The following is an 18,079-nucleotide window of genomic DNA, read 5'->3' on the forward strand; positions in this document are numbered from 1 at the left end:
ATTTTATTAAGTCATTTGTTATTATTTATTTTATTTTATTAAGTTATTTGTTAAGAAAGAGAGATAGCATGCAAGACAGCCGCAGGTCGAGGGAGAAGCAGGCTCCCTCAGCGGGGAGCCCAATGTGGGGCTCCATCCCAGGACCCTGGTATCATGACCTGAGCCGAAGACAGATGCTTTACCAACAGTGCCACTCAGGTGTCCCACTTTCAGAGGGTTTACTTTGTCAGTTTGTCGTCCAAATGCCCCAACTCCTCCCCCAGGCAACTAAAAACTCAGCTTCCTGTGAAAATACATCTGGTACCATCTTCAGGCACACTTTCTAGCTGAAGTTTCTTTGGGTAGCAGAGTGTTGAAATGAATATCATAAATTGTAGAAGTACCTGGACAATGAGTAATAAGTGAAAAACAATAATGTGTGGGGAGATGGGATGCCAAATAGTACAAATATATAACTCCTCAAATTCAAAGGCAAGAAATCTTGCCATTTTGCAATATAAAATATGGAAACAATTTTATTTTCCACAGGGATCATGCGTAAAGCATTAATAAGCTAAAGCACACAAAGCTAAATGACAAATCTTGATTAACAAACTGCCCACGAAGCTCATATTTGCCTCCGTGTGTTTAAAGATGCTTGAAGGCTGTAAACCATGACCCTCATTCTATTGATTGGTAAGGACACCACCCTTGTTTTTAACTAATAAAAACAATGGTTTCTCTTTACTTTAGAGCAGGTATCATATTGAGTAGTTAATTTTTCACTTTTGTAAACGTGTTCCTCACCCAATTCTCACTTAAAGACTCTATGACATCTATTTTAAGAGGTAAAGTCACCACATCACACTGAGAAATTTTGGTTTTGACCTGCTTTTCACCTTTAGTTCCCTTAAACTTTAGGGTCAAAATTAATCACATGGGCAATATAGAAAAATGCCATTTAAAAGCAAGAAAATATTTTTTTTTCTTACCTGGTATTTAAATACATTTTTCAAGGGAGGAAGTCTGGGGTTGAATTTGTGGAAAACAAATAGAGAATTCTATTAAACCTAGTTTTATTGGCTGAAATACTCATTTTTGAAAAGAGAACCAAGTTAAGACTTCATGAAGAAAAGCAACACCTAACACTAATATCATGTTACATGTCAATTATATCTCAATAAAAAGGAAAACGATGATATTGATTTCCTTAATTATGTGTTGTCACAGAACACATAAAAGGGACTTAAAGGCTATTTTTAGTAGTAGGTTCTAGGAAAACAGTGGTGTCCATTGAAAGTATTTTAGCATTTCAGAATTCATAAAAATCTCATCTTGACATTCTTACCAGCCTTGTCTAATATGCTTTTATATATATTCACAATCGTATTTCTTATGCTTCATCAATAAGTCATTGTGATCATCATTAAAATCTGAAAGCCTAGGGAGTATCCCTCTAGGTTTATTCAGGATGCTCTTCCAAACTCTCTGGGGTCTGCTACATCTCTCTCTCTCTCTCTTTTTTTAAGGCTTTATTTATTTACTTGTGATAGGAAGAGAGTGAGCAAGAGAGCAGGAACAGGGGAAGAGAGGGAGAAGTAGGCACCCCGCTGAGCAAGAAGCCCCACACAGAACTCAATCCCAGGACCCCAGGGTCCTGACCTGAGCCGAAGGCAGACACTTAACAGATTGAGCCACCCAGGTGTCCTCTGACACATCTTTTCATCTTTTACTTCCCCTCCTAGGTTCCTTGTAGGTTGCGTTCCTGTCCTGAACACTCATCCTGCCTGCTCAACACTTCCCCTCTACCACCTCCTCCCCAGCATCACCAGCTTCCCACTTACCCTTCCAGTCTCAGTATGTCACTTCTTGCAAAAAATTTCCCTGACCAGCTCTCCCCACCCCATCCCTGCCCTGAAAATATCTTCATGGGCTCAGCTCTCATTATTTCTCTGAGTAGCCTTTACTTCTTTTCACAATGTCAATAAATTGCTTCTTGGTTGTAACCAGTTGTGTAAATGCTTAGCTTAATGTCTGCCTTACCTCATAAAGTGTAAGGGAGGGACCTTGTCCGTGTTATCAGTGTGAGCATACTTGTTATTTGTTAAAATGTTGTATAAAACTGAGTATCTCTTGGAACCTTCAACATATTAACTCCTTGACAAAACTTAGCCGAGCCTAAGAAGATGACCAAGACATTTCATTAAAATATTCAAGCTATAAATAAATTTTAAGTCTTGACATTAAATGAAATATTTATAAATAATGAGGCAAAGTTCTTAATAGGAATAGGAATCTAGAAGTATTCTATATTTGTATGTATGTCCGAAGCTTCCTGTGCTATTGAGTGGACAGAGAGAGCTAGAACCTTCTAGTTATGACAGAATTTCTAGATATGACAAATAAAATCGTCAAACGGATGAGTGGTCACTTTTATCCCCATAAACACCTGCGTGAATATGATTTAAATTATAGACATTAGAAGAGAATTTGAGGAAAAAAAATCAGAGATTTCTCCAACTGGATTAGATTCTACAAAAAAAAGGAAAAAAAACCCCAAATATATTAATTTGCTCATTCTTTTTTTTTTTAAGATTTTATTTATTTATTTCACAGACAGAGATCACGAGTAGGCAAAGAGGCAGGCAGAGAGAGAGGGAGAAGCAGGCTCCCTGCCAAGCAGAGAGACCGATGCGGGGCTCGATCCCAGGACCCTGGGATCATGACCTGAGCCGAAGGCAGAGGCTTTAACCTACCGAGACACCCAGGCGCCCCTAATTTGCTCATTCTGGAAATAGACTATTTTTATGAGAAACATTTCTACCATAATATTATCTGTCCAAGATCAATAAAAATTGGCACTATTTATAAGATTTTGATATTAGAAAATTGAAAACCCTTTTACCAGTCAGAACAGAGATAGGACCTTATTTTGTAATGAAATATCTCAAAATTAATGAATAGATTACTCATTGCAGCTACCAATCTTTCCCAGCCATTGCTAACACCTATAATCAAGAGTAACTGAAATTTATTTTCTTTTCATTTAATCGGTGTGCTTTTGGAACAGACAAGTTGTGTTCTCTGCCATTTACAAACTTGAGCATTTAATTTAGAATTCAATAATTGAATGAGATAGTACAATAACCTTTTATATAAACTCATCATTTCTTATCTTTCTCAAAGTACAAAATGTGCTGTATGCCATAATCACTATTGTTTACTCTTCTGGAAGGTTTATGTTTAAATTTCTATAACTCACCTGCGATTATAAATCTGCCTTCAAAATATAGTATGACCAGTTTGCTACTCCAGGCCTCAGAAGAGCTCATAGCTGTTAATGGGAGACTTGTATAACAATTAATTTTGCTCCTTGTTATAAAGAAATCTGAGTGCCTATAATATCCCTTTTCAGGGAGTTCCAATATTACACCCATTTGTCTCCTGCTTTTTTTGAAAAGTTGAAACTTTGGCTTGGGTTTCAGAATTCATTTATTTCAAAGGGTTTTCCCTTATTTCTTTCTTTTCTTCTTCTTTTCTTTCTTTTTTATTGGGGGGGGGAGTGCGGATGTGTGAGTGCAGGAGAATGCACCACTTGAGCTCACTTTCAAGAATTGGCAGTATTTTTTGTCTTGTTTTTGTGGACTGCATTTATATGAGCATAAATTCAGTGGTTGAAAAACATCACCAGTGAGCCTCTAATTTACTATTTATCAAGTTTTTCTGAAGAAGAGGAAACCCAAAGTGCTGTGGACTGGTGGTGTAGGCAGAGCAGGTGTACACTGTATGGTTAAATGGAGATCCTGTCACTAAGGGCTCCAAGGGTAAATCTGGGAGGACAGAGGACAGACAAATGGGCATTGTGTCTAACTACTCAGGATGCACAGTGTCAGCTCTGGTGTTCTAGAGACCTAGCTCTGGGCACCTGTCGTCTCAGTGTCCTGTTAGAGGGACCTACCCATTGCTGCCTGCTGGACCCCTCTCACAACCCAGCTTCTCTCTGGCTCTCCTTCTCTCTCTTTCTCCCTGCTTCTAGTCATATTCTACTGCTTGTTTGCTTCTCTAGGCTGTGTGCATGAGGTTCATAGTCACAGTTCCTGGAGAAATCATATGATTGGGTTAGGTAGATACCATTTAATATAGAACACCACTACAGGGCAAAGTTTGGGGAACCTTTTCTCACAGCCTACTGGTCTACCTCCAATGTTACTGGTTTTTTTGAAGTGGGACAGCTCTTCATTGTGCAAATCTGTTCCACACATTGCAGGATACTCACATCCCTGGTCCTGACACTAAATGCCAGTACACTTGCTCTCTTTAGACATCATGGCAATAAAAATATTCCCCTTCCCATTTCCAAAACGTGCTCTTGATCTGGGCGATGTTGAGGGTCTCATGGAATTTTCTCTTTCAAAGCAGAAACAAAGAGAAAGGTTTTATGTCACAACTGTAACTGGGATTCAGCTTAATTTTTTAAAAACTCATTTCTAAGCTGAAACCATACTTGGGAACATATAACTGAGGAGAGCTCTAACTTTTACGAGTATAGTACTACCTAGAGAGAGGAAAACAAACCAGATCGCTCCCGTCCTTTAATTCTATAGTAACAATATACCTGGGTTTTCATTTTTCTTCAAGCTATTATAAAATAGGCTCTTGGTGCCTAAATTGTATTAAGAATCCACTGAATTATTTGAAACATTCATTTTTCATTATGTCATTTCTATTATAACTGCTATAACACAAGATTTGAAAGGTAGTACCCCAAGAATTGAATTTATAAACCTCTAACTTTTTTATTTCCAACCTTAATTTTGGACTTCCCATAAGCATGAACTTGAACAGGTCACATCTTTGTAATTGATACTCCACAACTTCTGAAAATTAATTGAAGAATCATTTATTTACTTTTAAAAACAGAAACAATGGGGCACCTGGGTGGCTCAGTGGGTTGAGGCCTCTGCCTTTGGCTCGGGTCATGACCCCAGGATCCTGGGATCGAGTCCCACGTCAGGGTCTCTGCTCAGCAGGGAGATTGCTTCCCTTCCTCTCTCTGCCTGCCTCTCTGCCTACTTGTGATCTCTGTCAAATAAATAAATAAAAATCTTAAAAAAAAACCCAGAAACACTAAAAAGCTAGGCAAGATTCTTTAACTATATTAAAATTAACCTAAAGAGTAGCCGGCAATGCCTTGAGCATCCAAGTTTTAGATTCATGAAAGAAACAATTCTCAAATTCTTCTAATTCATGCACGACTGGTACTGCTTCTCCAGCAGCATTTGAAAATATGGAAGATGTCGTTAGTGGTCACAAGGCTGGGTGAGGAGACTGCTTTGGTATTTAGTGTTTGAGGGATGGAGATACTCAATCTTGTCCAATATGCAGAACAGTCCTGTAAAACAGAGAACTGCTCTGCCCTAAAGCCAATAGTGCCCACACTGAGAAAATTATCATACATCTAATAGAGATAAACTCAAGTACCACTGCCTGGGGAAAATAGCAAGTTAGTCTTCTTGATGTCAAAATTTAGCACCTTGTCATCAGCCAGGAGCACATAAAGCCCAGAGACGATGTTCACTTGTCTACTGCACTCTCTCTGCTCCAGATCATTTTCCATCATCTACAAAGGGGTTATCACTCTACAGTCCACTATTTACACTGTAATGCTCTGCAAATAGGGTTAAGGAAAACTTTAGAGCCACTACTAACATCCTACTTTTTAATCCCTTCTATCTAGTCAGTCGCCAATCCTTTGATTGTACTAAATGATGTTCATGCCTCTTTGGAATGATGCTTGGCCTTCCTTTTCCTGCCCCTTTCACTAGCTTCCATGTAGTCTCGGTGCTTCTCTGTGGGACATCTGGATGAGAGAAACAGCCTCCAAAATAGCCATTGGGCTAGTTCCTCTTCTGTCTGGTCTACTTCCCTTTCCAGCTGCTGCTGGCTGTTTCTTAAACATCGCTTCCCCCATACTGCTTTTTACTCAAAAATCTTCAGTGAGTTTCCATTTCCTATCATCTCAACCCTTCATCATTACGTCAGAATTTAGTAAAGTTATTGGCAGAGGTTTTTTTTTTTTTTTTACTGCCTTTGTATTTTAATTTTCATCGTTTTCAACTTGCATTTTCCAGTGTGTCTCCACAAAACAGATGCTGAATATGTATTTAATTACTATACAGTGGAAATTTGGTTCTTAATTTTCAAGACTTCTGTCCAAACATTTCTTAATGCTGTTTTGTTCTTTCCTTCAGTCCAAGCCCTTATGCATTTCACTCCCGTTTGTACTCTAACGATTTTACTACAGCAAATAATAGAACATTTATGGCTATTTCTCATGATTTGTTACTGTTGCAAAATTTTTCTGCTCAATTAATTAGCTCATAAACTACACGCTACTAAGCACGCTACTAAGCACGTTACTGAGCAAAGGGCAGCAACACTCCGGCAAGTCCACAATTCATTGTTTATTGCTTGCTGAAAACAATTCCACAGTTTGTCTTCACCAAATTACATCATGATGTATAATGGGTATTTGGGGCTTACAAATCCTTTAAAAATGTATCCAGAGATCACAGCATAACCCAGTCCCTGACACAAATAATCTACAGCCTGTCGTGAGAGTATAGGAAAAGGCTGTGAAGTTCATGGAGGTTTGCCATTACAGGCCATGATCTTACAACAGACTTCTCAGCTAAGACATATAATAAAGAAAAAGAAATAGAGCTAGATAGATGGTGTATCAAATTCTATTAACTCATATGGAATGAATTCCTCACTTCTGAATTTCCCTTTGTATTCAAATGATCCCTGAACACTCATTCACTCTCCGTTTCTAAGCCAAGTACTTGATGAAAGACTGCTTCCAAATCTGTAGAAGTTCAAATAGTCAATCTGCCACAATTTCCTTATATTTATATGCATGGATATGATACTCAAATGTTCTTGAATTCTGATGTTTTGACCGACCAGCTGTAGTCTTAAATTTAATAGCCAAAGGAGCTTTGCCAGCAAATCCCAAGCATTCTTCAGAAACAGTAACAGCTCTGAGAGAGATCAAGCCTTTAAAAACACTTTCATACTTTATTTCTTTCATTTCTTCTTATCTCTCTTAAATAAAGAGGGAAAGAATTTATAATCTCCATTCAGTTACATAGAATTGACATATTGCTATGTAACAGAAATCATCACTCTAATGCACAGGATTGAAAGTCAAGCAACTTTGGTCTAGAATGAATTTAATTAAGTCTTGACCCTGTAAACATTTCCATAGGAGGTAGAACATACACATTTGACTTTTGGTCAAATAAGGGATAGTAAACAGTGATTCTGAGACCCTAATAAATTAAATTTATTTTAAGGCATTAAATATTTTCCCTTTATAGACCAAAGATGAAAGAGCGTACAGATTTTCAATAAATTAGGAAGCAAAATATTAAATCTTCATAGCTGAAATGTTTGCATCTTCAAAGCCCCACTGGTTCCAATGATAATGTTTGAAACTATAATTAACTATGAGATCACATTTCAAACCATTTGTGTGCAAGGCAAAGTCTGCAAATATCTCCACTCATTAAGGAGTTCTCCACAGTTTTATATCAGTGACTTGAAAAACAATGTCCTGTCACTGTATATTCCATTTTCTTTACCATGATGGCAATCTGAGTGAATAATATTTGAGCAGTAGAGATTTTTGGTTTCATTCCCCACCCAACATTCTTGGTTTAAGTGCCTCCGGCTGCTGTTCCCATGAACACAGTATTGATGGGTGGTAAAGAGGACACCATTTCTCTACCGTTCGTTCCATGGGAATCCAGGGTCTCTTGAGCTGGATACTGATTGGAAGTTCCATACATACACTGAGATGAGGAGGAAGGAATAGGTGTTTGCAAGCTGGATGCTGTAAGGGAAAATATAATCAGCAATTGAATATTGACTACAAACTTAAATTAAGAGACAACCTTATCACCCAAATAGATCCCAAATCTACCTCCTCTTTCCATCCACACTTCTTCTATTGTTCAAACCACCATCTTCACCACTTTCTCACACCATACACAAAAATAAACTCAAAACTGATGAAAGACCTAACGTGAGAAAGGAATCCATCAAAATCCCAGAGAACAGAGGCAGCAACCTCTGTGACCTTGGAAGCAGTAACTTATTGCTAGACATGTCTCCAAAGACAAGGGAAACAAAAGCAAAAACGAACTATTGGGACTTAATCAAGATGAAAAACTTTTCAACAGCAAAGGAAACAGTCCACAAAACTAAAAGACAATCTATAGAATGGGAGAAGATATTTGTAAATGTCTTATAAGATGAAGGGCTAATATCCAAAATCTATAAATAACTTATCAAACTCAACACCCAGATAATCCAGTCAAGAAATGGGCAGAAAGGGGCGCCTGGGTGGCTCAGTGGGTTAAAGCCTCTGCCTTCAGATCAGGTCATGGTCTCAGGGTCCTGGGATTGAGCCCCAAATCAGGCTCTCTGCTCAGCGGGGAGCCTGCTTCCTCCCTCTCTCTCTGCCTGCCTCTCTGCCTACTTGTGATCTCTCTCTCTCTGTCAAATAAATAAATAAAATATTTTTTAAAAAAAGAAATGAGCAGAAGACATGAACAGACATTTCTCCAAAAAAGGCACAAATGGCCAACAGACACATGAAACAATGCTTAACATCACTTGGCATCAGGGAAATACAAATCAAAACCACAATGAGATACCACTTCACACCAGTCAGAATTAACTGCTAAAATTAACAACTTGAGAAAAAACAAATGTTGACAAGGATGTGGAGAAAGAGGATCTTTCTTACACTGTTGGTGGGAATGCAAGCTTGTACAGCTACTTTGGAAAGCAGAATGGAAGTTCCTCAAAAAGTTAAAAATAGGGCTACCCTATGACCCAGCAATTGCACTACTAGGTATTTATCCAAAAGATAAAAACATAGTGATTTGAAGGGGCACCTGCACCCCAATGTTAATAGCAGCAATGTCCACAATAACCAAAATATGGAAAGAGCCCAGATGTCCATTGACAGATGAATGGATAAAGAATATGTGGTATACCCATGACCTAGCAATTGCACTACTGGGTATTTACCCTAAGGATACAAACGTAGTGATCTGAAGGGGCACGTGCACCCGAATGTTTATAGCAGCAATGTCCACAATAGCCAAACTATGGAAAGAACCTAGATGTCCATCAACAGATAAATGGATAAAGAAGATGTGGTATATACACAATGGAATACTATGCAGCCATCAAAAGAAATGACATCTTGCCATTTGCGGTGACGTGGAGGGAACTAGAGGGTATTATGCTTAGCGAAATAAGGCAGTCGGAGAAAGACAACTATCATATGATCTCCCTGATATGAGGAAGTGCAGAAGCAACGTGAGGGGTTTGGGGGGTATGAAAAGAATAAATGAAACAAGATGGGATTGGGAGGGAGACAAACCATAAGAGATTCTTAATCTCACAAAACAAACTGAGGGATGTTGGGGGGTGGGGAGGGAGAAAGTGGTGGGGTTATGGACACTGGGGATAGTATGTGCTATGGTGAGTGCTGTGAAGTGTGTAAACCTGGTGATTCACAGACCTGTACCCCTGGGGCTAATAATACATTATATGTTTATTAAAAAATCTAAAAAATTATATAAAAAAACAGTATGTGGTATATACGTATATATACCAGAATTTTACTCAACCATCAAAAATAATGAAATCTTGCCATTTGCAACAATGTGGTTGGAACTAGAGGGTATTAGGCTAAGCAAAATAAGTCAGTCAGAGAAAGACAAATATCATATGATTTCACTCCTTTTTGGAATTTAAGAAACAAAACAGATGAACATAGCGGAAAGGAAGGAAAAATAAAATAAGACTAAGTCAGAGAGGGAGATAAACCATTAAGAGACTCTTAACAATAGGAAACAAACTGAGGGTTGTTGGGGGGGGTGATGGGGTAACTGGGTGGTGGGCATTAAGTGATGTAATGAGCATTGGGTGTTACATGTAACTGATGAATCACTAAAGCCTACCTCTGAAACTAATAATACACAATATGTTAATCAATTTTTTTAAATTAAAAAATTTTAAAAACAAAAACAAAAAACCACCATCTTCTTCTACCTGAACCAACAGATCAGCCTCTTCACTGGTCTCATGACCCTCACCTTTGCCACACCCTCTCATTGTGCAGGGAGCAGCCAGGATAATGCTGCTGAAGTGTACAGTAGACTGTCACTCTTCTCAAATGCTACGATGACTTCCCATTACTCTTAGAACAGAATCCAAGCTCCCTGCCCTGGTTCACAACACTTTCTATGAACTCGTCTCTGTCCGCTGATTTATTTTACTCTACTGTTTTCATTCACTATGCTCAAAACACACTGGCCTTCTTTCTGCCCACTGAATTTTCCTTGTTCTCCTTTCGGAGACCATGCACTTACTATTTCTTCTGCCTAGAACTCCACCATCAGGTCTTCATGTCAGTGCTTCCTCATTACTCAGCTTTCAACTCCAATGTCTCTGCTTCAGGATTCTTTTCCCAACTATGTTACCAAAAGCAGTTTCTCCATAACTATTTGCCATTTTACCCTACTTAACTGACTTCAGAGTTTCCATCATTATCTTTTTAATGCATTTGCCTATGTATCTATTGTCTTATCTCTCCTTACTAGAATGTAAACTTCTTATAGAAAGAACTCCATCCCAATCACCACTATAAACTCACATCTGTAATGAAGTTTGGTACATAGTAGTAGATTCTCAAGAATTTGACCACCGTGCTCTCTGACACTACATTTCCTTCATGTATGGTTGTTGGCTTCTCGTTGCTGTTTATCTTGTTTTTCTAACTACCTGTTCTGTCCCCGAAAACCAGTCTTTATAACTAAGGAAACAGACAGTGTGTCCTAACTTCCCTTGCACTCCTTACCTCTTACTCTAGTCCTTCTTTTCACTCAGAAGCCCTCTTTGCTATTTACCTGTAAGCCATCTCTTGACAACTAAAGCTTAGAATCCATCCTACACCCAAGCTATGTTCCAGCAAAGCTTCCACTATCTCTACGAGTAAACAGAACTAATAGTAACAATAGCAACATGGTCCATTTTAGTCTCATGGTGAGGAAACTTCCTGAAGTGGAATTTTCTGCTTCATTAGAGTAACCTAGAAGCAATGACCATCTGCAGATAGCATGAGATGAGCTGCTAAACTCTGCTCAGGATGCATCTGTGATGGTCACGGAAAAGGAAGAAGTGCTTCCTATTGAGTTATTGGAAAAGCACACTGAGAGGGGAGAGATGGAATTTATCTCATCTTCCCTTATGCTTCAGTTGGGTGTCAATGCTCTTGACTTATGCTAGCTTGAAATCTATTCCACTGGAAGATTTCAACCATTGCATATAAGCATTAACACTCTGTCTCGATACTTATATGCAACTATACTTGTGCTATGGGAAATTAGATCTATCCATGTATTTTTACCCCTTTTCTTCAATGCACTGATGGATGGAGTTCCTACTCTGTGGCAGACACTTGGCGGGTGCTGCTGACGCATCTAGTATGTCACAGAGTTTTCACAGGGAGAGGAAACTGGTTGCAAGAAGATGTTAGGGGACTTCATGGCAAACAAACAGTTTTGCTCATTTTTACTTAAACTGTATGTAGCAGAACAATAAAAATAACAATATTTTCTACAGAGCTGTCTAATCCCATTTTACATATAATTGAGAAAATGACAGTAACCTTTATCACAAATCACCACTGTTTTAAACCTGGAGTGGCTTTTAGGGTACTGCTGGTGATTATGGGGTCCAAAGACATCTCTTGGCACTGCCCTTGGGTCCAACAGTGAACAAGAGAGAGTGAGAAAAAGACATCATTCCTGCCCTTGTAAAACTTAAAGTCTTTCAAACTGCATCTGATGGATTAGATTTATTTTTTGCAAACATAAGAGGTGTCAGCTTTTGAAAGAACAACAGATTTAGCACTAGGTTGTGCAGTGACATATATACTGGGAACTGGGAAGACCGTTACTAATACAAAAATAAGACTTCAGATCCAAAGTGATAGGTCACCCGTGGGAACATGAGGGCCCGGTTCACCTCAACAGTCACCCTCCAAAGTAAAACTACATACCTGAGGTTCACAGCTTTTTAAAAATGTTTTCAGGAACTACTAAAATAATTTACCTACTACTGGAGTTCGACAGGCAACTGAAGGTGATGTGTCTGCATAAAACGAGCTGGTCTGCTTTCTATTACTGTCATCTAAAATGTTAAGTGGATCGTGGATGTCACTGTAGGGAGGCAGTGAGCGAACACTGCTGATGACGGAAACATGCTGATTCACCATCGATCCAAGTCTATGAGGCTCTGGGTAGTTTATGTTGCTTCCATAGTATCCTATAACAGAAAACGTCAAGAATGTACTCTTCACTTACTACAGAGAATATTCCAGGAAGGAAAAAAGGGACAAGGTACTAGAGTATAGCCCTAAAGATACCATGGTATAAATATGACATTCACATCTCCATTTACTATAGAGTTGGATTCGTGCTTGTATATGGATATGGTTCACTATGCTGGTTTTTTCTTTTTAAAAATACAAAGGAGTTATCCTATTGTTAATTTTCAGATATAAGACTACACCTCATTCATATATTTTCCTCTTCTAAATTAACAGGATATTCCTATAAACAAAGAAAGCATGGCTAACCTCTCACAAAGACTATAATACTTGTCAAATACCAATTTTATCTACAGATTTGGGTTTCTGGAAGGACTGGCCTACACTTAAGAGGGAGGACACGGAGCCCTCTTTGGGGGCTGAGGAAGTCTACAGATCTTTCCAACTCCCTAAACTTTTAAGTGTTTTATCAGATTAACAGGGGCACTGTTTGGGTCCTACGTTGTAAGATCTGCTGCTAATTCTCCAGAAGAAACATTATTCACTACAAATATTTTCAAAGGACAAACCATTCTTCTCTTGGACTTATTAAGGGAGATCTCAAATAGTTTGACATAGTTCTTTTTCATCATTCATGGCATTTAGAAGGGCAACTTTAAGAAACCACAGGAATTAGGGACATGTTTATATGTGGAAGAAATGAGCTCCACATGTCTAAGATTCCATGAGCTTTAGAAACTTCACATGGGATGACATGCTGCTCAGCAGAGGTGGAGCTCAATGTCTGATTTTTGCCTTCTTGCCATCTCAAAACCCAGAAAGATTCTTTAAAAATTTCAATACCGTTAGGTGAACTAGGAGGCAATGTTGTTCCTTGACAGCTGGCAGCCCCCGTGTTGCTCAGGAAATTGAAGCTTCCTGTGTTTAAAAACTGCATACTGTGTGTATCTTGGCTGTGTGAGGATGGTCCATAGCTGGAAGGTGGCCGAGAATTATATGGAGACCCAGCACAGCTGCCACTGAAGAAGTCTCTAGAAAGCTGCTGTTCGCTCCAGGCCATGCATCGACCATGCTCAGGACGATGAGGGTAGAGTCCTGATGGGGGGTGAGGCTGTGCCCTAAACACAGTCTGATAGTTAGAGTTGGTCCCATAAAAGTCATGGTTGGCTTGAGGGTGGGTAGAATAAATGGACTCCGGAAATGTTGAGCAGTGTGATGGGGCTGACAGGACAGGGCCCACACTTGGAGGTCTCCCCGCCATTGGCCCCTGGTTAATGACGCTTCCTCGGCTTGCCATAGCTGGAGAAATGGGCGGTGTCATCAGATGACCAGTACTCTGGGAAAGCTCCATTTGACCTGGAAACAAATTCACAAAGCATTCACCAGTGGCATATTAAAATAAATGAGCACACATCTTTAAAAATTATCTACAAGATGTATTAATATATTTTTTTTCCAATTTGGTTCATTCCCACTCTCTAAAAATAACAGAACTGGAGAACACTAAAAACCTGGGTTTAAAAGACCATCATAAACAATGAATTTTGGAACACTGAAAAAAAATAAGATAAAAGATACCATCGCAATAAATAAATAAACAAATAACACCATTGCAATATATGTATATTTCACAACATGAAGACGTTTAGTATTAGTAACTGTAGAAAAAAGTCCAGGATGGCTTCATGCTTCCATGGGTACGAAGATAGTTACAGCTCAAGCTTGGGAAGGTCAAGGGCTCTGCTCTTCACATTTCTTCATAATTAAAAACCAAACTGAATGCTAAATGGTTGATTTTTAGGGTAAAAGGAAAAGGCAGTAATGTCAAAACAACCACAGCTTCAAAGCAGACGATTCAAAACATCATGCAAACACTACTGATGAACAATGAGTTATGAATGCCACCTACTCCCTGGGTGTCTGATTTTCCACTGGTGGGATTAGGTCCCTGAACTAAAAGGCCCTTCCAGGTTTAAAATTCTGTGTGTCCAATGAAGTTCAATGAATTTCAGAAAAGACGTAAGGCAAGAAACGGACTTAAAATAGTATCTAGTAATGAGTTCAAGCCAAGCCACTAAGCATTCAGATGTACACAAAGGGAGCTCTAGACCAAAGAGGAAAATTATTGTAATGGTTATCCTAAAATAACCATTTCTACTTTTTAGTGGAGGAGACGTAAACTCAAAAATAAATAGAAAGACCATTTTATTGACTTTTAAAGCATCTTCAAGATTTTATATTTAACAAATCTAATTTTTTCTTCTACTAAAGGAAATAACTAATTATTTGTATTTCCAGCATAACTAAGTGAGCACGTCACAGTGTGGTATCTATGTTCATAATGGTATTGATAAAAGTGTGAATGACAAATGCTGAAAAAGTCACAAAAATATAAAGCTTTAAGAAAAGTTAAGACAAGCCTTTTTAAATCCTTGGAATGGCTGGATGTTACCAAGTTTGAAGAAAACAAAGGAACGGCCTCATGAGAGATGGCGTGCAGCTTGAGTGTCCCACAGTGTACCTGGGAGTGGCATGGTGTCTGTAGTCCCAGCAGGGAATGGGGGCAGAGCAGAGGGTAAGCCTCCAGGATGGCTGGTTGACAGAGGAAGATAGGCTGTTTCCACATGGCTTTCATTCTTCACGGTGTCACTGGAAACAGTACTCCCTTTATTCCGGTTGGCCAGAAAGCATGAACTTGGAGAAGCAGTGAAGGCAGCTTTACTTGCATCTGGAAAGATTTTTTTTTAATGGAAAATCTAACATCATTCCCATATTCCTAATAAAGGAGCCCAAGAAAAGGGAACTGAAAAGGTTTTAGGGTTGTGTCATAAATCTGGAAACTCCAGAGGATATCTTCCATGGGAACCAAGGCTGGCAGATCTTGGGTCGTGGCAGTGGTGCTGGGGTTTTGTGGTCATTGTAATCTGTACCTTTGTGAGTGTGAGGTAGGTTCTGAGGGGGCACTAAGGAATCCACTCTGGAGTGGACAGTCTTCATAATGCAAGTCATCACATCCCAAATAGATATGTTCTCTTCCTTCACCGAATTCCTATAGAACTTATATCTATGCCATTTATAAGGTGGTATACCACAGGTGTTGTCTGGAATTACGGTTATTTTTTATTATAATCACCTCACCACCTTCATTTAAATTCTCACAAGAACATCCATTTTCTATCCTCCAGAACTTCCAGTAAAATCCCTTGACTACTCTATGTGTAAATAGTGGAGAGAAAAAAATAGTGTTTCAATTAGTGTTACCATCCTGTGTTAGTTGTGACATGCTTGGGAAAAGAAACCTCTGAGATGTTTACAGACCCACAACACATATACTTACAAACTCTTGAATTTAGGTTTAAAGAAAGAAATATGCAAAGCAAGATATACATTTTAAATTACCTGAATTCTTCATATACTTGTCCAGTAAATTCTGTAACTCCTGCTCTTTGTCATTATTGAACTGGGTCTCCATGGCAAGGAGAATGTATTCATCAAGAAGCATTCGGATCAAATGGAAAGAACCTTGTTTGTGGATGGGAATGGGGAGAGGGCAATGATGAAAGGAGGGAGAGAAGGAGAAGGAAAGAGAGAGAGAGAGAGAGAGGTCGAGTTATCTTTGTGACCATCTCACAACACTTTACAAGGAGCAACTGAAATCAACAAATACTTGTTGGACTTTAAATGACCTGCTAAGACCAACATGCTTAACCTGAGTCTCTAATCTTTCTGTGTACTGCCTGCCCAGCTTACTGTGTGTACTGTCCTGCCAGCTCTTTGGCCACTAATTACATCAAAGGAAAATACGGATGAAAGTGAGACATGCTTTATGCTTTAAGAGGGCACACACTGGAGTGTGATAAGCTTTAGCCTGGGGAGAATGAGCTCTACTTTGCTCTATTTCTGTTTACTTTGTACTAAATAATTAGACAATGACCACCAGGGTCTGAAAAAAGTATCAAGTAAGATGTCTTTCTAGCCTGAAACAAAGTTCTCCTTGGTTTGGACAAAAGCAAAAGAGTCATTTTCATTTGGAAGTTGTCCTGGAAAACCTTAAACTTCTTTGAACTATTCCACAGGCTTCCCAGCAAAAGGCTGGTTTCATCATAAAGTCAGGCTTCAATGTTGTATATTTTAAGAAACCTTACATATAAGCAAGAGATTTCAAATAAAAGGCTCAAGACATTTTGTTCATCCCTCAGTGCAAGTTCACTGATTTTATCTAATTCCACTGAAAATTAAATAAAAACAACCTAGTTATCTATAAACCATTTATAATATGAAGATTTCTCGAAAAGCAGCTACTAAATGCAGAAGTGCTGTCCACGAGCTAGCATTATGGCTGCAAAACTAAGAGTCCCAGAAATTTTAGGAAAATGAAGGTTTTCAATTTTTGTAAAAGCTAACTTGACTCAATTTTTTTCGTAAGTCAAATTGATCAGGAAAGATGTTTCAGAAACATATGAGAGCATGTCTTCTCAGCTGCTCTTTGATTCTTGGAGTGCACCTATGGGGTTCCTGGAAAAGATGAAAAATTTGCCATACTGTAATGAGTAGTGTCTTTGGAAAATAATGTACTAATTATTGTTTACTTGTTTGCTTAACAACAAAAAGGTACTGATGGAATGTAATGATAATAGCTGCTATTCATTAAGTGTTAAACAGGTACTAGACTCTGCTTTTTTCATGAATCTCATCTCACTAAAATGCCCATACAGCCCAATAAGAGGAATATTCATCCTCTCTTTTTTTAAGGGCTTCAAGTTCTTATTTAAAATCTAGTTAGTTAGGATACAGTGTAATATTGGTTTTCAGAGTAGAGTTTAGTGATTCATCACTTACATATAACACCTAATATTCAACACAACTAGTGCCCTCCTTAGTACCCATCCCCCACTTGGCCCATCATCACCCACCTCACTCCCTCCAGCAACCCTCAGTTGCTTTATAGTTAAGAACACTCCATAGTTAAGAGTCTCTTATGGTTTGCTTCACTCTCTCTCTTTTTTTCTCTTCTTTCCCCTATGTTCACCTGTTTTAGTTCTTAAATTCCACATATGAGTGAAATCATGATATTTGTCTTTCTCTGACTGACATTTCACTTAGCATAATACACTCTAGCTCCATCCACATCATAGCAAATAGCAAAATTTCATTCTCTTTTATGGCTGAGCAATATTCCATTGTATATAGACCACGTCTTCTCCATCTATGCTTCAATCAATAGACATTCAGCCTCTTTCCATAGTTTGGCTCTTGTTGGTAATGCTGCTATAAATATTCATTCCCCTTTACAGTGAGCAGAGGCAACTTGGGTTAAAACCAAGCCAGAGAGAAGCAGTGTTAGGATTAAACTGCCCGTGGTCTTACTCCAGCCAGGGTCGTTACTACCATTGTCTATTGGCTCGATAATCAGATCTGAGAAGTGACAGTGCCCATGTTTAAAAACCAACAGGAACTGTGACGGGAGAGTGAATGATGTAGTCAGGGAGGAAGAGCTTTATAAAGCACATGAGATACCAAAACTGGATGCATTGTTCAAGGTGAGGTTATGCATTACTCGAGCACCAAAAAAGCTCCACTTAAGCAGGAAGTCTTGAGCCCTCTTCTTTAATGATCTTCCATTTTGTTTGCTGGTCTACAAGTAAAGGAACAAAACAAAACTGTAAAATCTGCCATCTCGTTACT

General features: G+C 38.7%; 1 protein-coding gene across 1 annotated transcript in view; it reads right to left on the bottom strand.

Annotated features, from left to right (window-relative positions):
* Positions 1-7,700: 7,700 nt before the first annotated feature.
* The window catches only part of RFX6 (regulatory factor X6), a gene marked incomplete at both ends in the record, with an annotated part of 57,959 nt that continues 47,580 nt past the window's right edge, over positions 7,701-18,079 (bottom strand). Inside the window, 6 exons of the mRNA XM_080806674.1 lie at positions 7,701-7,876; positions 12,178-12,390; positions 13,238-13,750; positions 14,916-15,122; positions 15,794-15,916; positions 17,912-18,029. Coding sequence (XP_080662800.1) covers positions 7,701-7,876; positions 12,178-12,390; positions 13,238-13,750; positions 14,916-15,122; positions 15,794-15,916; positions 17,912-18,029 — 1,350 coding nt within the window. The remainder of the gene's footprint in view (positions 7,877-12,177; positions 12,391-13,237; positions 13,751-14,915; positions 15,123-15,793; positions 15,917-17,911; positions 18,030-18,079) is intronic.

The sequence above is a fragment of the Martes martes genome (genome assembly GCF_963455335.1).
Source record: "Martes martes genome assembly, chromosome: 6".
Classification (NCBI taxonomy): domain Eukaryota; kingdom Metazoa; phylum Chordata; class Mammalia; order Carnivora; family Mustelidae; genus Martes; species Martes martes.